A 23,956-nucleotide genomic window follows, 5' to 3' on the forward strand; every position below is an offset into this window, starting at 1 on the left:
TCAGTGGGTTCTTCAGGTACAGGGAAACAGGCTTGCTGATTAAGCTAGTAGTAATTACAGCAGTTACCCTGTTCATTTGTACAACACAAGCTAACAACTCTAAATTATACCTGAATCATTTCTATTTAGTTTTAGGAAGGAAACAAATTTTTCTTTTGTTCTGTTTTGCTCAAATAATGATTGTTTTCTTTTCCCAAGCCCACCCTAGAGCATGTCGGGTAACAAAAGCCAGCCAGACCAGCCTTAAATCTTTGCCTCTGCAAATCTAGATCCAAATGGGCCCCAATCTTTTTTGTAATTCAACAGAAAATGAAAAAAACAAAACTTTTTATTCATTTGGAATTCCAAGAGCACGCGAGTCACATCCTGTGTGCTCACTGTTGTAGACAATAAGGAAAATTTCATGATCATACAGTTCTCATAATTCAGGTCCATACGTCACACATCCAATCCTCATAACCTGATGACACTCAGAAATCAATGTAAACGAAGGGCATCACCACTTGAGAACTGCTCTACAGCACCTTTCACATCCTTGGGGAGTTCCTGAGACGCTGAGAAAGGATCTTTCATGCTCAAATGTCTTGACTACAAAAGCAGCTTATAATTTCACACCAATGTCATGTCCTCAACATAAAAGTTAAAATTCATTTATTTTCCACGAAACTTAAGCCTCTAGCTCAATAAATTAAAACACATATATTCTGTAAGAGTCTTTTATACACGAGGCTGGTTGTGGGCCTTTAACAGTGACTTTGCTCATTTCACCACACAAAGGCAGCTCGCTCTCGCAGCATACGGACACCAAAGCGCTGCCATTCTCGCTGATAGATCCACAGTTCCTGGGTTGTATCCAGACAAGCCAGCACTGCCCCCCCTTTCCATGCAATCAGCCGAGGATCCATGTCCTAGAGAAGTGATAAAGACATGTCAGCACAAGCAGACAAGATATACACTTAATCATGTACTTGAATTTGGGGGTGGAAAAAAACCTTGCTGAGTCAATACCTAATAAGCCAGATTTTCAACCTGAATTAACGACCCATACAGGACACATGCACTACAGGTGTCTGTTTCAACTGACCAGAAAACTTTTTATTTCTGAAGCTGCTACTATCCACTATTATTCCACATTCAGCCCGTAAGGCAGAACATATATAATAGGAAATAACTGATTTTGATATTTGAGTAGACTAAATATATCCCACAATCCCTCCCTCAGGATTAAAATTAAATAAGTACATTCCCAGGAATTGTCAGTGAGATATCATGAAATATAGGCACACTCTGTTTCTAAATTCCTAGGTTTATATTTCTGTTCAAGAAAGTTCAAGCCTAAAAGATCCTTCAAGATCACCTGGTCCAGGGACCAGCAGCAGATGCTTAACGTGAAAGAGAGAAAAATGGAGCTGTTTGGCTGATGGCATGAGACCCGTCCATCTTCTCCTGCCCCACTGTCCCTTTACAAAGGCAGAAGTCAGTCCTGCTGGTTCTGGAGAGCACAGCAGGGCCTAAAACCCAGGAATGCAATCGCCTAATCCAGAGCTCCTTTCACGACATCTGTGACTTGCTCGAATTATTCCACTTGCCCCAAACCCTCCAGAACTCCCCAAACACAAGTCCATGGCTCCTAGGATTTCACCTCTTTTATATACAACATTATAATTTCAAATAATTAGTGCTGGTTTCACTTGCATACAGTCCAACTTGCATCATGAATATACCTTGGGCCTTGTGATCACTTCCACATTTTCAATAATTCGCCTGAATGAAGGTGGCATTTTGTTGAGAATTCTGTGCTGCAGAAATTCTTGAGCTTTATGAAACATCAAACCACCTCCCACCACCAGGATGGAGCTGTACATCTTCTTTTTGGTATCGTCAGATGCTGAAAAGACAGTAATAGCCCTTCCACGTTTTTCCCCATATCCACCCTAGGCCAAGCCACCACCACCTTTTGCTTGGACGACTGCAAGAGCAGCCTTTTTCAGGATCTCTCTCCAGCCCACCCTCAACAATGCAGAGGAACTTCACAAAATACAAATGTGAGAATGTTGCTGCCCCCATCCCCACACTCACTACTCACAGCATCAGGACCAAAATCTCTCAGGGGGCCTAAAAAGTCCAATGTGGCGTGGACTCACTTCTCTTGCCTCATCCTCACACCCTGTGTCTTAGCCACACTGGCCCTCACACAGGCTTCTTTCTCTGCCTGGAATGCCACTCCACCTGTAACCCCTACCCACCGCCCAGATATCTCTCAAGTGGCTTTTCCTTGAGGGAGCCTTCCCTGACTTCTATGGAGTAAAAATCCCTTATTAAATCCTGCAGTCAGAAGCGCCCAGTCAGTACCCCTCAGTTTAATTTTGTTGCACCTGTCACAGTTGCAAATTCACATTTGTGTGATAGTTTGACTTATTGTGGTTTCCTCCAACAGGGCCAGGAACCAGCCCGACACCTGACAAGTGAAGCACAAGGTAGGCTCGCTTGCTTCTGCGTGAACGTGCTTGACCCCTGCACAGCCACAGCCCTGCTTGAACCCGTTCACTTAACTGTGATCTCCCCGCCTCCCCCACGTGCTTACAGCAGCAGTCTATGCTGTGCAGGATGGCTTTGTCCAGGCCCAGGGCTTTCCCTTCAAACAGCGAGATGGCGGTCTTCCTGGACATCAGAGCCGTCAGGGCCTCCTCAGAGTCGTTGCCAGCCATCAGACAGTCTCCCTGGGAGGGTCCCAAATCCACCTCCTGGGAATGCAGTCTTTCTGGAAGATCAGAGGACGGGCCACGGAGATCCCCTTCAAATCCAATGGGTTTGGATGCAGACTTGCGGTCAGCAGTAGCTTTGGCAGACTTTAAATCAATGAAAAGGACACTCAGGTAGGTGGTATGACCAGGACACAACAAGGCTGATGTTCTCCAGCTAACCCCCCCCCGCCCCCCCCCCCCCCACACACACACACACACTATACACTATAAAACAGGCCTGGCACTGTGGTGCAGAAAGGAAATGCACTACAGTACACAGCCAACCACCTGGGACCCATTCCCAGATAACCTGGCGTGAGACGGGGTGTGCAGAAGATGAGGCTGCGCTGACAAGCCAAAGCGTCACTGGCAGGCAGGGCTGGTCTAGGACCTTACTGTTAGTGGTTGGGTTTTAAAATTGAGATGTCAGTGTAGACGCGCCTTGCCCCACTTGAACTGAGTTTTTAAGTGGAGTATTTCAGTGGAACTCTTGGGCCAGTGACTGTTATGGAACCCTCATTTTCAGACCTAAACTAACCACCTCATGCTCACCTTTAGGAGAGGAAGGAAGACTAGAAAAGGTTTACAGCCCTCTTCTCTCCACTATGAGCTGCTATTTCATTAGCAGATAATAGTTTTAATCGTTGGCCCTGCAACAGACGTCCTGTTACTGGGATCAGCTTTGAACAGAGGAATTCCGCTCTTTGCCTATGCCTCACACCTCTCACGCAGTATGATTAAAAAAATAGGTGAGATTTTACTGAAAATATTTACTATGGATAAATACTCCAAAGTAGATAATGCAACATATACAAGGGAAGTAGTTTCATTAAATTAACTTTTAAATGTGCGGCCTGGTATTGTGAAAATTGGATTAATGTCTGCTGAACAAAAAAAATCTGTCATCCACATTTTAAATTTAGACTTCACTTCATCTACAGTTCTAAAAACAGTGTTAGCTTTAGTATGCTGTCAGACTGTAGTGACTGCAGTGATCCATTAACTATGGGCAAAACTGCCTCCTTTCACACCGGAATCACCCAGACCTGTTCTTGTTTGCTCTGTGTGGCCAGCAGGTAATGTTCATCATGAGGGTCCTCAGGGTCACCCTGGGACCTGTGCTGCAGAGTTGTCATTTTTTGTCCAACGATTCCAAAAGTTGCTGGGTAAAACAAAGCCATTGGAGCCTGTGCATGGAAGGAAAAGAATGATCAAAACACTGCCTCTTGAAAATAACTGATCCATTAAATTTTGTTCTTCTAAAAATGAAACTGGCAGACTAGATCCTAGAAGTTAGACTGGGTAGTGTTCTTTTTTAGGAAGTAGCATTATTTCTTCAGTGTAATATAAGCCAGAAAACTCACTTCTCCAACTGAATGGGTAACATGACACCGCAAAATCTCAAAGCAATTGTAAAGTACCTAGTAATCTACTTTATAATTACCTAATAAGAAGGGTGCCTCTCCCTCTAAATAACTAATCACAGAGTGGTTAATTAACAAGAGTCCTCAGACCTATTCTAATTTGGTTTAGTGAATAATCTTGAAGCAGCCGACATTCTGACCTCATGAGGTTCCCAGAGAGTACATGTTCTCTCAGGCTGATTGAACTTGGCTGGCTTTCTTTCTACCCACGAAAATATACACCCGCATGTTACCTGGAGTTTTTCATCTCCTAATCGAAACTGGTAAAGTAGGGCAGGGGAATCCGGATGTCGAATCTGAAATTCATGGTCCTGAAGCCCAGAGATGTCCTGATTCCAGGAAAAGATGCTGTCAGTGAATCAGTAAAAGTGCACGTAAACTCCTCCAAATACAATTAAGCCTGCCTTCCATCTACACCTCACCTATAAAAAGGCTGCCCTACGACTACCACTTGCAGTAGAACTGAATAAAACAAGAGTTCAATGATAACTTGCTTCCCTTTTAACATCTGTGAAATTTCCATCGTCTGCATTTATTATCAAGAATCACTAATACAATGACCCAAATCAATAAGCAAATGTCCTCAATAACTAAGGAATGTTACCTAGTCTTATGTTTCTCAAAAATGTTTTTGATTCAGAATTATGTTACTTGAAAAAGGTGAAAACAGGGTCTAAAACAGAGTATAAAAAGGTAGCAATCCATATGTAGTAATGATTAAATGTTGACTGTTCACAATACTAATAAATTGCTTCAAATGGTACCATTTTATTAAATGACTGTACCTATATCTTTACCTGCTACTACTCATCACACCTAAAGGTTTATCTTCATCCTTTATCAGAATCATTACAGAGCCTATAGAGAGAGTTATATACTAAACTCTCTTTCTCCAAAAAAACAAGCTGTTTTCCAGAACCCGAGACATATCCTCATAGCTCTGACGTTACCAAGAAACTCTCACTCCTTACGTGTTTCAGCTTCAAGGGTTTATTAACTTAAATTGAAAGAGGCGTATGATATTGTTAAAATTTTAATTGCCTTTTAAGTGTCTTAAATTTTTCCTGAAAACAAAAATAATCATCAATTTTAACTTTGCTCCCACCTGATCTAAATGACAAAACGTTTCTTTAAGGTGCTGCAGAAGAAGGCAATCCATTTTATTTGTTAACTGGCATTCTCTGTAAGGGAACCCAGCTCGCTGCATCAGCCAGTAGAAACATCTTGATACATCAGATCCCCCGTATGCCAGACAGAGCCTAGAGGGAAAAGGGCAGATGGGTAACCTGTCAGTGAAGAAGGTGCAGTGGGTGATTCAAGAACTCAAGTTGGCACAGTGGAACACACCGAGTTTCAAGCAATGTTTGTGGTAGGAATACGTAATTAAAGAATGAAAGGACAGTTGGATGGATGAGAGGGAGAAAAGGAACTCTAGAAAAAAAAACAGTGGTAGGGCACCTAGAAGCAGTCATGCTTTTTGCAAAAAGTATCCAAGAAACAGAAAAGAGTATTAAATCCAACTCATTTCCAAACCAACTGTTTACCATTTGCCTATGCACAATCACCAGCATATAAAAGAGGCAGGCACTGACACCCTAAGACAAACTTATGAGAGAAATCCTAGCGAATACTATCCACTAACTGAACGTGTCTACGATTTGGAAAGACCACATCTACATTATTTTAGTGGTTGGAGATTTGAAGCCAGTGTTTTCTCCATACCTGGAGAACCACTGGCATCAGACAATACAAACGATGGATGAGCGAAAAAAACTCACACTGAGTTTTAGAATGCATCGCACCTTGGGATGGGAGGCAGCAGGTAACCTTTCTCATGGACTGCTGGGCCCTCTTTGAAACTTGTTTCTATACCTTGAGATTCAAACTACCTACTGTAAGGGACAAGAAGAATTAAAGCATCCTGAAGGAGCCATCCTGAGAGCAAAATGCTGCAGAGAACACATATGTGCACTATCTGAGTGTGCTCACCTGTGTTGGGCTTGTCTCAGGAAGGACAAGCAGCAATCTGCTCCTGATGTTTATTTTATAATATTAACGCTTGTCTCAGTGATTACACCATGAAGGGACTTGACCACCATAAAGTAACTCATCACTCACTGAACACCATTTACGACAAGAAAAGCAAATACTCAAAATGCTAGCTAGTTAGAGAACTCGGACCTGAAAACTTATTTTCTCCTACACGACTTGCCTAAATAAAACTTTGCTGTGAGTGTGACTGGTATCTCTAGGCCAGACCACAGCACCAGACACAGAGCTAACCACAGGCTTCCTCCGTGGAAAGCATACAACACACAGCTGCTGATGTGAACTCGTATTAGAGAGTTCCAAAGGGAAGGGTAGAGTCAGTTGTTTGCAGCCTTGTTAGAATTTGCACTTCTACAATCTTGCTGGTTTCCTACGCAAACTTTGAATATATAATTCCTTATAAGTAATTTCTTTCTCCCTGGTGATGCTTTATAGTTGAACATTAAGCATACGGTGAGGGAAGAAGTGGGGCATGCCCACTCCCAAGTTCCTCACCGAGTGTTCCGATGAGAGACCCCATCCTCCACACAGCACACACTGGTCTTCTGGTCCCCAACATCCACAATGCAGGTGCTGCTTAAACCACTGCCAAAGGTGGCGCACACAGACTCCTGATGGACCACAATCCCTGAAAAACCAAAGGCAGAGGAGCGATCAGCTGGGAAGCAAGAACACTCCCAGACACATAATCAACTGAAGTCTAGGAACCTCTGGGTAAATGTTCAAGCATTGCTGGTTCTCTCAAATAAGCATTTCCATAAAGCAGTGAATTGAATTAACTTTGTCAGTAAAAATGAGAATGAGTCTCATTTCAAGTAGGTTTCACTGGACTATCACACATACCTGAAAAACCCATCTTCATTAGGATCATATTCACTAATTCTTTCACATGCTGTTTATTATAGATATCAGGAATTAACAAGATACATCTGTAATACTAAAAAGAAGAACAAAGAAAGAAAAGATTAAATGGTTAACGTAACGCCGGGTCAAAATGAATTTCACCACACTTGTCTTCAAAGAGGATTCTCTCTAAAGTAGCAGCAATGGTTAAAATCCCAAAATTAAAGCTCAGACCTCTCTGCTATCTTTTGGGTTTTCTGAAAAACAGAAAATGTGGAAGTTTTTTTCCCCTTGGAATTACTTAAAGATTGTGAAATAAAAAGTAAAACAACTGATATATCTAAAAAAGTTCCAGGACAAGGCATAAACATAAATAAGCTTGCTGCCTGCAGAGCAGTAGAGAGACACCAAAGAAACCAACAGAATAATAAAGAGAAAGCACTAAAGGGGAATTCAGTGAAGAAGATATGCTCAACACCTTAAGGCCGAGAGTGCTTCCAGGGCATGGTATAACAAACAACTCAGTAATGCATACTTCTACTGACCAAGAATCTTAAAGACAATCCAAGTAACTGGAAAATTTGAGCTCACCTTTAAATCTTTCAGAGGAATTTCCAAGTATTTTTGTATTGCATGAGACCATATTACTTCAATATCTGCCAGAACAGCTGTAAGGGAGCCCCCAGGTCCTGGGTGAATATTTAACTGACCTCTTCTAATAGGCCAGTGAATATTGTAACAGTCCAGTGGATTAACATACAAGGCCTAGAAAAGACGAAGATGAACACATTGTTAAAACTCTTCTCTCAGGGTTTTCTGAATTCACGTTCAAAATTCTAAGGCCAGAAATTATTTGCTGATTAGTATTTTGCTGAGCGTTCTAAATGTTGAGAGCAGAGTATCTAACATTTCAGGAGCCAGTGTGACTATATGGTCCTCAAAGTAGGATTATGGAATGCTAGAAAACTACAACTGGATTGCAAAGTAAGTGAACTTTAGCACTAGGATCAGGTTTTCTTCTTCCATTTCAGCGCAAATAAGTTTCTTACCTCTTCTCCTACCAAAAACTCAGGGTGATGAGTTGTGTTTGTCCACTTATTTCCAGAACAGTGATCTAAAATTGCAGGTCGCATCTGCTTATTGTAGGAGCGTGCCTGAAACAAAAGCACATCAGACAATTCTCTGAATTCATGCAAGGGGAAAAAAAAGGGTGGGTGTAGTGTGAGTCCTTTTTTCTCCTCTCTCACAGACCAGATACAGTGGCAAATTTTAATCACAAATCCAAGATATTTGGTAAAATATTGACTGGTAATAAAAGGATTCTCTTGCCCTTTTCCACAATCTTTATTTTTCCTGTGATTTTTTTAATACCTAGGCCGTGACTCACAGCCAGTCCAAAATTAATAATGCACTCTGCCTAAAGTTGAATACAAATTTACATATCATACTGACTCATAGCCGTTCCTAATAGTATTGGTTTATCATTTTAAAATAACAAATGTGGTTAAGAATATAGCTTCCCACCAAGATCCTGGAATTATACACTTAAGACTCTCAGGTAAACTGTAAATTTTCATCAACTTACAGTAAAAAACACCACCTTATCAATTATTTGGCTTGCCTAAGCATCTGTGACACTGATTCAAGTATTCCTTAGGTGGTTAACTGGTTTTTTTTCTTTTTAAAGGAAATCACATCTTGCATTTGCAATGAAATAGGGAGAACACACAAATGGCATTATGATATAATAGCTGCACTAAAAGAATAAATCTGAGAATAATGCAGTTGAGACTGAACCTGTTCAGGGGACACAGGAATCCGTCTGGTACCATTTGACATCTTTTTAGACCATATGGCTTGATCCACCATTTTAAGACCATTTTGTCTTTGTTCATTACTTTCAGGTTTCTGGGGAAGAAAGAACAAAGTATGAGCAGTACAAAGGATTTAGTGAAAAGGGAAGACAATCTCGCAAACTACTAATTTAATGCAGCACTGGGAAATGCTCCTTTGTCAACAAGTAGCATTTCCTTAATCTCTGTCATATGTATTCAAAGTAATCTTTTTGTTATTTATAAATTAAAAAATCATAAAAGAACCATCACTATAAACCAACTATCTGCAAAAATCTATTAACTTCAAGTGACTTTGGGTTGATAGAAAATTTTATGGCAAATCAGAGTTTCACTACTTTACACTTACAAAGTATTTCAGAGACTTCCATCTGAGTATTTATATAATTCTCCTGTTTGCAATGTTGTAACAATTTTGTAATATTCCTTCATGTTATTTTGCTCAACCAACAAGTATTCAAGTTATTGTGATATTATAAAGAATATATCCATAAATTTTGTAGAAATGTTTTGTTTTCTTTCAATTTTTATTCCTGAGATTTATTTCCTAAAGTAGAATTATAGGATACAAAGATATAAGTGAATATTAGACTCTTACATTGTCAAATTATATTTACGCTTAGAAATTGGACTTGAGTATAGTCTGCTAGTTATGCTACAAAGACTTATCATACCCTAAGACTTATCGTATTTTGCTGTGTATGATGCACTCTCATGTATAACGTGCACCCACGATTTTGGCCCAAACTTTCAGGGAAAAAATATTTCATTTTAATTTCTTAATTCAAATTTTTATTTGCTTATATTTAGGTACTTGTTTTTTGTATCATGAAGGAATTTTAGCATTTATTATTATTACACTTTTAACTCATAAGCATAAATAAAAGAATTAAAAACATTTATATAGATACGGAATTAGTACCACCCATGTATAATGTGCATCCTTACTTTTTCCTCACAAATTTGGGCAAAAAAGTGTGCATTATACATGGCAAAATACAGTACTATCAGAATTACAGAAACTACAAGTTCCTAAAACTATCCTTGATTTAAATCTTAAAAGTGAACTACAATGTAATATATATATTTAACATCTACTACCACAAAAATTTTTCCGATAATTACCATTTGCAAACTAGGATAAAATAAATGTTTACTGTAAGGAAACACATTTTTTTACCTTTAAGTTATGATATGACCTAAGATTATAATAAGTGTTTACTGTAACAATTCAATTTGCTTATGAATTGAAAATATAAGCTCAACTTAAACTGTAAGTATCCAGAAGAGAAAATATGGCAGTCAGTTAACAGAGACCTGAATACATCATTTTCAGTGCATGACAATTCTGTATCTTCCATTAAAGATCACCTTCATCAATATGCAATTTGTCCTCACGGGTTAAAAAAAAGTTGGATTTACTTTTGTTATAATTATTTCTTTACAATCTAAAATCGCTAGCTCAGATGAAAAATGTATTTGTAACCCTGAATGATGCTATTATTTTAAAACACATTAAAGCCATGAGGAACGTTTATTCAAGATTACTGTGTACACTTGAATGTCTAAACCCTCCCAAAGAAAAAACTGTGGGCTTTCTCTCCAGGTCCTCCATTTCTGACTTACATTTAGTCCCTCCCTTAGGAGCCAGTTGTCCTTGTATAGGGGCTGCCCTTGTTGCTTGTGTCTTCGTGCAATGACGTGAGGAATGCTGGCAGGAAGTGTGTCTGTGGCTCGACCGATCCTTAAAGTTGTTGAACCTGGATGTATGACGACAATGAAGTTGCTCTGGATTTGCTGCAAACATGAAACATAGGCGTGTGGTCTTAGTAAGTAATATGCAGGTAACAAGGTAAATAACATGTAGGTAACAGACCAGACGAAGAAGTTAGTTTCCTAAAATGACTATCAGGTATTAAATGACTCAAAGGTATTAAAATAATTCTGTAAAGGGAGGTCTTTGAGAGGCATTAAACTACTGCTCCCTGCCTGAATACAAACTCATTTTGTATGTGTTCCCAGGATCTGACTCACATAGTCCAAAAAATACTTGTTTAAATGAACGGAACCATAATTATCCAATGCAAATTAACCTCTTGGGCATTTGTCGCAGGCACAGTAGGTATAATGGTGACCAAGACGAAGTCCCAACCATCAGAGAATTTTACTAGGGAAGACAGTTAAACAAGGAATGAGAGTGTGGGGAATACTATGACTAGTGAAGTGCTGGCTTCCCTAAGTCGAAACCACCTAAAGATGCTTGTAAAAATAAACAAGCAAAAGGTTGACCCTAAACTTTCATTACCAATTTTCTAAATCAGAATCTCCAGGGAGAGAGCCTAGGAATCTGCAATTTTCAAAAGCTCCTGAGGTGATTAATATGACAACTCAGGTTTAAACCCACTGGTTGAACAGGTGAGGAAAGAAGTTAATGTAAGGATAAAATTATTATTTTGTAATGCTGGAAAATAAGGCTTTATATATATCAACCACTTCCAGTGTATGTGTGCATACACTGTATTTTGGTTATTGTTTCTAAAAATACTTTACCCTTTTTGGTTCTTTGCTATTTATCTAATGTGGCAAGAATCTGGTGTGGAAAAGCCAGAGTTCACAATTCTATCCTCGTAAGTCAGAAAACGTTGCTGCAATTCACAATCCATTGTTGGGTGACGGTGAACAAGGACTGACAAAGTAGCACAAATCAGGACAGTGGAGCGATGACTGGACTTTACTTTCAGATGGTAATTTTTTTAGATCTCATGGGGGCAGAACGTAACCTCAATCCCTTGGATACCTTTACCATGTAGACTTGTTGAGGGACTCATAGTTTCTGTGGGGAGTGGGAGAAGGTAAAAGAGACTCTGACAATCCCTTTGACAACAGGATCCCTGTGTTAAGAACCACGACTCCAGCCTGACTCATTAGCTAGCACCTACTCTGTCCTGCCCTTGAAGCTACAGTTGTGTCTTGACATTTCCATACCTGGCCAATAAGATCACATACAGACTTCCAAGATGAAGACCCTGCCTACTTCTCTAGCCTTACTCTAGAGCCACTTCTTTTGTGGTCAGTACATTCCACTACCGTTTCCTGGATATTACTGCTTAAGGTAAGATAGGGTAAAAAAGTTATTAAGCAAATAATAATACAGGTACCACAGAGCTATGGAAAAACCAAAGGGTGTTATACAACGGACTGAAGTTAAAGAAATGCTGTTAAAGCAGTTAAGGACCCAGGCTCTGATTTCACAGAGCTGGCTTCAAGTTCAGATTGTGCCATTTCCTTGCTCTGGAATAAGTTCCTACCTCATAGAGGATTAAATGAGTTGATCACATAGCTCAGAGTCTGGCTAGCTCTTCCAAAGTGCTCCATGGCCTTCCGAGGAGGCCAGACTCTTGGGTTTTTATGATCCTCACGAGTCTGCTAAGATCTCTAGTCTCATCTCTTGCTCCCTCTTCCTCAATTCCAGACATCCTGCTCTCCAACACTACATATCCTCTTAGCCCAGGTGTCTTCTATGCTGTTCTCTCCCTCCCTGAGATTCCACCTTACCCCTGGCTAACCCTTAATCATCTTTCAGGTCTTAGTCCAGATGTCAGCTCCTTTGAAGAAACCATCCAGACCATCAGGAATGGAGGAGGTACCTGCTGTGCCCAACACTTCCTAATGGTCCTCTGCACCAACCCATCGCACACCACGCTGTTACCTGTGGCCCCACCCCCAAACGTCAGCTCTCACTCCTACGTCCCGCCCCCTCAGAGTGGGAGAATCCTCCATCCAATCTGCCCCCTCAACTAGGTAAGTGGAAATACTGAGCTCTATGCAACAGTAATAACCACCTTGAGGCCTTACCATGTGCCAGGCACTGCTATGTATTTTACAGCTGCCTGGCCAGTTGGGTATTATCCTTAACACATCCACCCGTAAGAAACCTGCCTCAGAGATATCCAATATGAAATTCTAAGCATTTAAATGCCTCCTGATTTCTGCTGTGAATTGTACAGTGCCTTTGTCCATTTTCTTATGGGAATGTTGGTGTTTTCTTCACTATTAAGAATATATATATATCCTTCGCCTGTCATGCTACTGCAATTCCTCTGGTTAGTATAACTTAATCCTGTCCAGTTTTTGACATACCAGTTCCAAATGTATATTCAGACAAATGTGTCTACCATTTCACTGCTTTTAAGCTTGAAATGACCTATACTACCTGAGATTTCCTAAGAAAGAAAAAAGCCTAAACCTCTATCCCTTACCCCTAAGGACACGCAAATTCTCCATGTGAGCCAGACCCGGTGCTAAACTTTACCTGCCACCACTAAAACCTCACGAGCTCGGGAAGTAGGTGATAGCCCTGTCCTTGCTTCGTGGCCAGGGAGCTGGGGCTCTTGCAGCGGCTGATGGGGGTGGGCGGTGGGGACGTGGTAAGGGCCTCGGAGCGAGCCCTCCTGGCCCCGCAGCGCGCCGGGCTTCCTCGCCGGGCGTCCCCGTGTGCAACGATCCGGGAGGGGAACGAGCAACCTCTGCACCACGCACGAGGGTGAGGGCCCGAAGCCTTCCGTAGGGCGCCAGCCTCCCCTCCCCAGCCCCGGCAGACAAGATCTGAGGCTAAAGTGCGGGGCCCTCACTGAGACCCGCCCGCGGCGCCTAACCTCCTGCAGCGACTCCGGCACCAGTGCCGGCACGATGGGCCGCTTCACGCCGCGCTGCTCCTTTTCTTTCTCCCCGCCCTTCTCCTTCCCGTTCTCCGCATCCCCCTTCTCTGCCTGGGTCATCGCAGCTGGCGACCACCGCGAACCTCCAGACCCAGGGCGGCACCTAGACCGCCAGAAGTCCCCTCCGCGCAGGCGCAGTTTCCCGGCCGGCCGCCCACAGCCAAGATGGCCGCCGGGGACTCGCAGCAGAGAATTCCAGGAAACGGAAGGGCCCACCTGTCCGCTGGGGAACCGACTGCAGGTTGGCGGGGCTCTGTTGCTAAATGGATGTTGCTGCGATTGATTCTGGATGTAGCGTGATAGCAAGGTGCTGTACTTGCTTTTTGTTTTGACAGCTTACCATGGACTAGCCAATAATCGGCATCTCATTTCGTCCTCACACCTGTCTTTTCTCCTGGATTTCCAGACACCATACATAGGACTCCTAGTTCTCATACTTCTCTGGTTGTGCTCAGTCCAGACTCTGATGTTAGGGTTCTCTGGAGCTAGGTCTCCTCTCTACACATTCCTTGGATGACTATCCAGTTTCATGGCTTTAAACATGAGGATAATTCCCGAATATGTAATTCCCGTGTGGACCTCTCCCTGAGATCCGGACTGATGAATTTGGTATCTTTATTTGGATGTCGAAGGCATTGCAAACTTAAACATGTCCAAAATGGAACCAAACCTCCCCCCCCCCCAAAAAAAACCCAAAAAAACAAAAAAACACCTACTCCCACTTTAACCCTCTCAGTAATTATCACTGATTACATCCCCACTTCCTGGCAATTAGGGTTGAATAAATACTTATAAATGGATATAAAAATGCTTTTACCTGAACACTTTGTTTTCAAAGCCTATGAAACACTGTCAGTAGAATTATCTGTACTACTCATTCTTCCAGTCATTATTTCAGTGCCTATTACATGTTGTCACTTCAAAATACCGGGGTAAAGACAAAATCTCTAACCTCATAGAGCTCCATCCTGGTAAAAGAATGTGAGTTACCAGGATTCATTCAGATAGGGGCTAAGACCTAAGCAACAGTTTACGATAATTTCTCAAGATATCTTTGAAGTTCATGAATCTAAAGACCACCTAGCCAATGTTCATTTTGTAGCTCACTTTTGTTGATTATGGCTTTATAAATACCCTGATAATTATATCTGGTAGCAAATCAAACATTTTATTAAAGATTCATGGAACAAATACATTTCAATATATTATTATACGCATACTACTGAAATAAATACAATGTGACTTATTTATAAATGAAAACAAATTAACAATGAACACTTTCAGAAGTTGAAAAAGGTGACACTAATAGTACTAAATACACAGCCTTTTATTTTTCTTCAAATTGGAGTTTTTGTGTTTCAATTATATAAAGATGAGTCAGTTTTGTAACCTAAAAATATTTACTTATTAAAACTGTATTAATACTTTCATAAACTATACAAAATGATAATGAGACAAACATGTGCATTTATAGAACTGCATCAGTCATGCCAGATCCCTGCGAGGGAATTCCCAGCACAACCTCATTCGTCTGTGAGGACACAGAGCAATCCCTGTTTAGACGTACACATTCATCTACTCGTCCAGCACGGTCAGCTCTCCACTGCTTGATGGTTTCCTTCTGCTATGAATGTGCACGTCCAGTTGTCTGCTTCTTACAGCAGACATTTACCTAAAAAAAAAAAAAAAAAAGGTCATAATAATTAGTTGCTAATTATTAGTCTGTATGAGAAATCCATCATTACATGTTATGAAACCTATTTCAAAAGACATTTGGGTAATAAAGCCAATGGATTTTTCAAGGGTTAAGACAGAAGTATTTTTCCAAATAATGATGTCTGAGTAATTACAGAATGTTGGACTTGTTTTCCTAAAGACCTTCCTAAGGAGGCATTTTCAAAATGAAATCCCTACAGAATAATTTCAGATTTGAAGTTACCTTCCTCATCCACCAGCCATTGGAGGAGGATTAGGACCACGCAGATGATTAATTCGACCCATTCTTCTGGGGGGATTTCCTGGGGGCCTAATAAAAGAAAAAGTTAATTTCTACTGTTTAGTAGACATTACTTCAATTGGTTCCTTTTAAACACACAAATAGACCCTTTATTTAAAATAGGCACTACCATTTAGGTCAAAACTTCAAACCCTTTTAGGGACCAGATACATGAAGCGCATGAGGAAAGTGAGTCCTCCTGTGCTTCATGTATCTGGTCCCTATAAGGATGAACCCACCAGCAAGCACCGTCTGTAAATGCCTAACTGAAACCCAGCTCCAGCTGATTTTCACATGGAAACACAAGCCTAACCCATCGCTACTTGATCTTTTGAATTTTTAATTATCAGCTGGAAATCCAGATTCTAAAATGAAATCTCTAGGTTTTAATGTTGGCTCTCAGTTTTTAACCTCTAATTTAGGTATTTCCTATAGGATATTTGATGTACATATTAACTTTGCCAAATTAACTTTGCCAGATTATCAAATCACAGGCATCTTGACTTAATTTACAACAATGCATTAATTTTGTGAAATAGAATTTAAACTTTTAATTTCCATGTGTCTATCTATCATAACTAATTTAGTTAAAATATACAGAGGGGTGAAAACATCTATTATCAATTTAAAAAGCTATACCCTTTTCCATCATCATATCTGGAATCAGATGAGTTTCCATAGCCTCTTTGCTTTTTCACATCTTGCTGAAGCAGAGTTTTGAAGCTGAAACAAGGGGCAGAAAACAACAGATCACTTCCAACATTATAAAATATAACGGTTTCGTGGTTTCAACTATCATCTCTGTGAGACGACGACTGAACTAACTTAGCTCCAAACCCACTTTTCAAAGCTGTCTGTACAATACCATCTAATAATGCAAGCACGTCTCTAAACAGAATGTGCTATGTTCTGTGCCAAAGCCACCCTTCCTTGTCTTTCACCCCAACTTTCTTCCTCTACTCTACATCAGCTGTCAGGTCCCAGAGTCTGTTTTTACAGTACTGCACACATTAATTGCTCCTGCATTTCCCCTGCCGATAGCCTACCTAATGTTACCTTGGAGAGGGAGGGACTGAGGGTAGTGTGCCAGAGGCACAGATGCTCTGGGAATCCATTTAAAAGAAGTTTTCTTTATTTGTGAAAGGGGAAAAATTGAACTAAATTAAAACCACATTTTTAATAAACAATAGGGAGTAGGTAAATTTGTAAGAGACTAAAGAAGTTTTGCACTGGGGAACTTAACTTTGAGCCTCTCTTGTCCCAGTTTTTTCCTTTGGAACTGATTCTTTCATTTAACCCTTCCTAATTTATGCTACATGCAGCCAAAAGATTAATCTTTCTAAACCAAAACAACAATCAAATTAAGTATAAAGATCACAGACTGACTTTCAAACTTTTCTGCCACCTTTGTGTTGCTTCCACCTCCCACAATCATGCCCGCCTCAGTGCCCCTTGTAATATGAAGATATTGACTGCTAGTAAGTCAATAAAGAGACTGTCTCCCACATCTTTGCATCCCCACAGTTCTCTACCCATAAGACGCTCAAATATATATGCAAACTTAGGATAAGTAAAACTTGTTAGTTGATGAACAATTTTCATAAAACAGCATGTGAAAGACGAAAAAATGCATTTAACTAAGAATTGCTTGAAATTATAGTGAAGTTTAAATTGTTGTCTCCTCTGAATGATTCTAATCCTTCATTACAAAAAAAAAAACTTGATTACTTACTTGGGAGCTTTTTTTTTAAATTAAGATCTAATTTCCCTTGTTTACTTGTTGTGTAATATTGAATACAATTTGCACATATACACGAAAGCCATGAGTAGCAGAGTGAAAGTGAGGTGCTGTCATTTGGCATTAAAATAGGCTGGCTCCATAGCTGCAGATTGAAATGGTCACCAAGGCTAAGATATTGTCAAGCTTACTAACTCAACCAACAGATTCATAACCATAAGATGTCCTGTGGCAGCTTGACCACTACACAAGTATTCACTTCCCTTAGTATAGCTATTAACAAAAAAAGAATTAAAAACTGCTTTAAGAAAGCGGAGCCCATTTAAGATACGCAACAAAATGTACTTAATGTACTTCTGGCGACTTAGCTGGACTATTAAGAGCATTACTATACTTACAACAAAACCACGAACTCAGCTATCCCCCAGAAGAAATCTGTTATAAAAGATAATCTCCACGGGGACTGACTCCTGCTGTCCAACACTTGTCCTACAGACAAGAATAAAGAAACTTGAGTTAGTGCTACAAAGCCCTGACACAAGATGCATTACACTAGGTAACAATCATAGACTCAGTTTTCAACTTGTGTATTGTTCCAAATGGTCGACAAATGGAGAGGTCTGTTATAGGCACATCATTCTAAGGAAGGGTTCAGGGAAATAAAGCTCTGTGATATAGGGGTCATTCCTTAAATTTGTCAAATGCTTTCCTATAGTTTGTAATTTTGATGGGTGACAATTCATTCAAGTATTTTTCCTTTTTCCTTTTTTTACTGTGTAAAATATACACAAGATTTTTACCATTTTGACCATTTTTAAGTGTACAGTTCTATGACATTAAGTATATTCATATTGTTGTACAAGTGTCACCACCATCCATCTTCAGAACTTTTTCATCTTCCCCGACTGAAATCCTGTACCCATTAAATACTATTTCCCATTTCTCCCTTCCCCTAACCCCTGGCAACACCATGATTCTACTTTCTGTCTCTATGAATTTGACTTCTCTAGAAACTTCATATGAAGAATCATACAATGTTTGTACTCTGGTGACCAGCTATTCCACTTAGCATAATGTCTTCAAGGTTCATCTATGTTGTGGCATGTGTCAAATTTTCCTTTTTCTTTTTAAGGTTGATTAACATTCCTTTGTATGTTTGTACTACATTTTGTTTATCCATTCATCTGTTGATGGACACTTGGGTTGCTTCCACCTTTTGGTTATTGTGAAAATGCTCTATGCTTATGGGTGTACAAACATCTGTTTATTCAAGTATTTTGAGGAAACAAGTGGGTAAATATAAAACAATGCTCACAACACTTCCACTTTCGTAAATGTGTTCAAAGTATTTCTTTCACTTGCAAAGCCTCTTGCCTGTATAAAAAGATTGTTTACACATACTTTTAAAAGTCTTTAGAATCAGTTATTATGATAAAATTTTTATAAAACAAAGAATCTGTGTGCTCTAAGTAGTTAAGAGAATTTGGCTTGTTCATTAAAATGACTATTATTTTTCCGTAAAAGGATACTGTTGATTCTGATTATAGACTTCATTTTTATATTAAGCAAAAATTGATTTATTTTTGAAACCACTTTAAATAGAAGATACAACATAAAAAGTTAGTGCTCTAGAGTTTCAGCCTTGCAAATCTAAAGATCAGAATATTTTGGGAGAAGACCTGTCAGCTACCTCTCTCCATTTTCCTAAGAACTTCTCCACGCTCACTTTCATCCCTGTGGCCAGGATTTACTTTCAGGTATATCCATTCATAGAGACATTGAAGAAAAAAGGACTACATATAAAGACAGAACATGGGTGATAGGTTTGGTTCTACCTCTTACTAGCTCTGCTTCCTTGTCTGATGTGACATTTTCCTTCTCTGAGAAAAAGTATTCCAGGAGTAATCATATAGGATTGATTGTTGGGGGATAAAAAAGTCATTTGACAGTAAGAGAAATGTTTTGTCAACCATGAAGTGCTGGTAAATACAGTCCTTCTAATAAGACTGATCTGATTGGAACCCGTCATTACTTCCTTTTCTAAAGAACGTATTGCATCATTCTGTCTTGCTGTTTGCACTTTCCCTCCTAGTTTCTGAAGGCAGAACCGCCCCCCACCCCCGCCACCCCCAATATCCTTAGAGGGAAATAAGTTCTTTGAATGCAATTGGCATTTCTCACCTATGAAATTGAAATAAAAGGCCCTAATAAATCTTTTGTTATTTATGTGGATCAAATATGATAATGCATACACAATAAGACATATTACAAAGAATTACTCAATAAAGCATAAATAGAAGCTGCGAGCCTTAACCACAAAGGATAAAACACAAAGTCTGCAAGTGCCCAAAACGGAGATAAAATTTTGATTTTATTTCAGTGTGTGTATGTGTGTGTGTGTCCATCAACATACCTGTTTCAAAGATTTTTAAGTGGGAGACGAGAGAGATTTTGAAGAGCAAAGAAATGCAAAGTGCACTCAGCCAAAAGACTTTCCAGTATCTTAACTATCTCCGAAGATAAACAGATGACTCTAATAGAACCAGCACCTAGTCCCAGTGAGCTATGCACCACTGGCTAAGATTGCACCAAGACATTTATTTCACCTGAGTCAAACAGGTGGTCAGGCAGTTCTAGCCCTGTCATATTGTGTCTTTTCTTCCCAGTCATTTTCTTTGTGGAGTCACTGAATTAAGTCTCTCTGATTCTCTATTCCAGGAATAATTAACTTGCTTTAGAGGGAGTGGTGCTTCTTCCTGTGCCCCTTGAAATTAGGACAAAAGACTACATGTGTGACTAGCTATCCTCTCCTGGGGGGAAAAGCTCAGGCAAAACTTTCATCTAATTCTCTTCAAGTTACAAAGGCCATATATAATTGATAACAGCTAAGACGCTAACGTCAGCCTACCTCGATTCAAACCCGGACTGTGCCATTAACCACCTCTGTGATCCTGGAGAAGCTATTTAATCTATATGCGCCACGGTCCATCCGTAATACGGGGAGAATAAAATCTTACCTGAATAGGGCTGTTCTAAAGACTGAATGAGTTGATAAGCGAGTAACGCTAAAACAGTGGCCGAGGCGTAAATGCTACGCAGCTGGTGTTCATGTTGTCATTACTAGTTAAGGACACAGACGCCCGAGAGGAGACACCACTTTTCGCGAGACCCACAACCAGAAGCTCTAGGAGAACGAGGACGCTGGGCTCCCGGCACAGTCTTCACCATGGGGACCTCGGCCCTTGCCCACCCGCTTACGGACCATCGGCTGACGCGCCGCAGGCCCGGTCCCCTTCGCCTGGGGATCCGCCTGGCTGCGCGGCGCCAAGTCCAGGGAAGCCGCCACGGGGGCCCAGCCCAGCGGGCGAAGATGGAAGACACCCGAGATCCGGCCCCCCAGGCCAGCGGCCGCCCCCGGAGCTCCCCTCGCCCCCCAGACTCACCATTCGAGATGTAAACCATCCTGCTTCTCGTCCCCCGCCTCCGGGGCGACTGAGGAGCCCGGTTCTGTCTCTTCCACCACGCCCGCCCTTTAACGTCATAGACCCCGACGAGACAACACGGAAACGGAAGCGGGAGGTGGACGGAGCCCATTGGCTGGGGAGACACGCCCCCGACGGGCGCTGTGGCTCGTCACGCCGGCGACTACCGGTGAAGCGGAGGCTGACGGGTAGGTGGCCGGATGTGATGTTAGCGGCTTAGCCTGTGTGCGGGTGCTCGTCCGTCTCCTTTATGGTTTGATTTTGCGGCGCTTGCTTGCACCGCCCGTGAAAAGACGCTGCTTTCTAGTTGTTTGATAGGCCCAGGGACGGGAGGAGGAGGCTGCCACGCGTGCCGTGGAGGAGGGCACCGCCGGCATAAGGACGTTCCTTAGCGTTTTCGGGAAGTGTTGGTATTTGAGGGTGTGGAGGAAAGTGCCTTTCGTGCTTAGGCGGTGACCAAGCGGTACGGAGGTTTATTGTCAAGCCTTTGGGATTGATTACACAGGCACCTGCTGGATGCATTTTTTCTCTTTTAAGCCATTGTTTCTGCTCTTGGTTCACCAGAAGTGACTGGCGATTTTTAATCGGGTCTTGCTTGTGAGGCAACTGAAAACTACTGTAGCACGCGCGCGACCTTTCGCGGCTTGTTTCTTGATGGCCGCTGCAGGCCGGCAGTGCTGAGGGGACAGACAAATATGATATTTCTTGGTCGTTGATTTAATAAGGACGTACTATGTGCTGATGTATATTTCCTCTGCTCCATCCCCTGGGTTACTTTATGTTCCTTGAACATGGAAAACTTGTTGTTTCAAGACTTTTGTATTTGGCTGTGCTCATGGGGAGTCCTAATGGCTCTTCCTTTTTCTTTTTTTTTTAAGTTCTCAAGTCGTATCATCTCATTAGGTTACTAAAATGAAACAAAATTACATTTAGAAATAATTACATTTTTCATTTAACAGTGTTGGTTAAGATTGTAAATATGTTCTAATAGCTGAATAATTGAAGATTTAACTTCATGTTGACTCTTTTGGGAGCATTGTCCCCGCAAAAATGCTTAATAGGACAAGACAACATTCTTTATTTCATTTGAAATTTTTGCAGCACAAGCATAGAGGATCATTTTTGCAAAAATATTGGAGGCGGGGGCCATTAAATTCCCCAAAGACCTTTCTTAATCTGGGTCATGCTGCCATCATCTCTTACCCTGCGCTACTCTAGTTGCCTTCTAACTGAAATCCCGGCTGCCACCTTTGCTAGACTCGGGTAAGCAGTTTTTCACACTGCGTTCAGAGTGATCTTCAAATGGAAATCATCTCAGTTTACAACAATAAAATCTCCATGATTACTTTCTTTATAGTACTTACCACATTGTGAAAATATTTCTTATTTATCTGATTATTGTTTTCATCACTCTTAAGATACTATAAGATCTAAGTGATCAGAGGCCGTACCAACGTTGTTCCCTTTTATATCTTCAAGGTTTATCATAGTCCTTGACAGGTAGTAGGTGCTCTGTATTTGGTAGGGCGGGGTTGGGGGTGAGAAAGAAATAGCTTTCTAAAAGTTCCCTAAAAAACTCCCCAATCACCAAAGGAGGAATAGAAGTAATACTGAGATCTCCTGAGTACTAGATACTGATAGGCTATCCTTTCCTCTCCATTTCTGAGATTTAATGCCGTCATTTCCTAATGAACCACCTCTAGTCTCTCCCTCTTTATTTCATGCTATATTGAGCTGCCTGGTTAATCTGATCTTGCCTGTTTCCTGCTCACAGTGTTTCCTTTCTCCCCACTACCTGACAAATAACACCCAGCCTCCCTGGTCTGGAGACTGTTGAGGGCTTCCCTGATACATTTTCTTAGGTTTCTCTCCCTGACTTCTAATTTCCTAATAGACCCCCTTGTTTTCCTTCCTTATTGCTTCTGCTCATGTGTTTCCTCTGATTGGAATTTTCCCTACCTCCTAAAATCTCATCCATCCTTCAAGGTGAGGCAAGTGCCTATCAAATGAAATAATGAATGTGAAAGGACTTTGAAAAACTTAAAAAAGTTATGTAATTAGTAACAACATGGGGTTGGGAACAAAGATAACATTTCTCCTCTTGCCCTAACCTTTAATGTAGAGAAATGCATGTTAGCTACTATGTAGTCATGTGTTGCTATGGAATAGTTGAAATGTGGCTAGTCAATTGAAATATGCTCTATGTGCAAAATACATACTAGATTACAAAGATTTAGAATGAGGAAAGTAAAATATCTCAATTTTTAATATTGATTACATATTAAAATAATATTTTGGATTAAAATATTTTATTAAAAATAAGTTTGCTCGTTTTTATTTTTTTAATGTGACTGCTAGAAAAATTTAAATGACATACTTGGTTCACATTAATGGTTTACATTACATTTCTGTTGGACACCACATGTGTAGAATGAAGACATTATTGGCCTGGCACAGAAAAGGCACTCAGTAAATATTTATTGAATAGATGAATGAATGAATGTTCTCAATAATAGATAATATTTATACAGGGTTTACTCTATGTTAGGCATTATTCTAAACACTGTGTATTTATTACTTCATTTATTCCTCACAACAGCAATAATAGCTAACATTTATGTAGCATTTACCCCGTACCAGGAAATGTCCTAAGTGTTTTCCATGTGTTGATTAATTTAAACCTCAACCATGTTAACTAGGTTCTACTGTTATTTTATAGATGAGAAAAATGAGTCATAAAGAGCACAAGTGACTTGCCCAAGATCATATAGCTAGTAAGAAGCAGAGCTGAGATTAAGACCAAGAGTTTGGATGTATAGTTTGTGCTGTTAACGCCTGTGCTATGCTTTCCACACATGAGCAGAGTTATTGAAATAGGAGGATATAATGTGTGGTACTCAGTATAGAATGGGAGGTGGTTACTGGAGACTGAATGTATCTTAGTGTTCTCAAAGTTGCAAAATAGATTCCCACAGTTTTTCTTTTGGAAACACCCTAAGCATAAAATTCCCTTAAGCATCTAGTTAAAAAGAAATAACAGACCTAGAAATAATAGACCTAAAAATGGAGTCACTTTTGCTAATCCGAATCAAGTCTTTATACTTAATTG

The 23,956-nt window shown here is 40.5% G+C and overlaps 2 protein-coding genes across 3 annotated transcripts; both read right to left on the reverse strand.

The window, feature by feature from the left end:
- Positions 1-310: 310 nt before the first annotated feature.
- Positions 311-13,775, reverse strand: ACTR8 (actin related protein 8). The gene is made up of 13 exons (XM_019724252.3): positions 13,569-13,775; positions 10,540-10,710; positions 8,858-8,968; positions 8,110-8,214; positions 7,652-7,825; positions 7,061-7,154; positions 6,713-6,845; positions 5,274-5,427; positions 4,402-4,497; positions 3,791-3,931; positions 2,585-2,849; positions 1,725-1,888; positions 311-908 (listed from the first exon to the last, which is right to left on the reverse strand). The coding sequence occupies exons 1-13, from the start codon at positions 13,689-13,691 to the stop codon at positions 765-767; spliced, it is 1,875 nt and encodes a 624-aa protein (XP_019579811.1). The 5' UTR covers positions 13,692-13,775; the 3' UTR covers positions 311-764.
- A 998-nt stretch (positions 13,776-14,773) lies between these two features.
- SELENOK (selenoprotein K) lies at positions 14,774-20,963 on the reverse strand. 2 transcript variants are annotated; one of them, XM_019724268.3, is made up of 5 exons: positions 20,809-20,962; positions 17,764-17,854; positions 16,267-16,350; positions 15,571-15,657; positions 14,774-15,303 (listed from the first exon to the last, which is right to left on the reverse strand). In XM_019724268.3, exons 1-5 carry the CDS (start codon positions 20,957-20,959, stop codon positions 15,300-15,302), a joined length of 417 nt encoding a protein of 138 aa, XP_019579827.3. In that variant the 5' UTR covers positions 20,960-20,962; the 3' UTR covers positions 14,774-15,299. The 2 variants fall into 2 exon arrangements, with proteins under 2 accessions (XP_019579827.3, XP_019579826.3); XM_019724267.3 differs by lacking the exon at positions 14,774-15,303 and having other exon boundaries at positions 15,567-15,657; positions 20,809-20,963.
- Between the last annotated feature and the right edge of the window lie 2,993 nt (positions 20,964-23,956).

This window comes from Rhinolophus sinicus, chromosome 5 (assembly GCF_057876585.1).
Source record: "Rhinolophus sinicus isolate RSI-liver-muscle chromosome 5, RSI-T2T, whole genome shotgun sequence".
Lineage (NCBI taxonomy): Eukaryota > Metazoa > Chordata > Mammalia > Chiroptera > Rhinolophidae > Rhinolophus > Rhinolophus sinicus.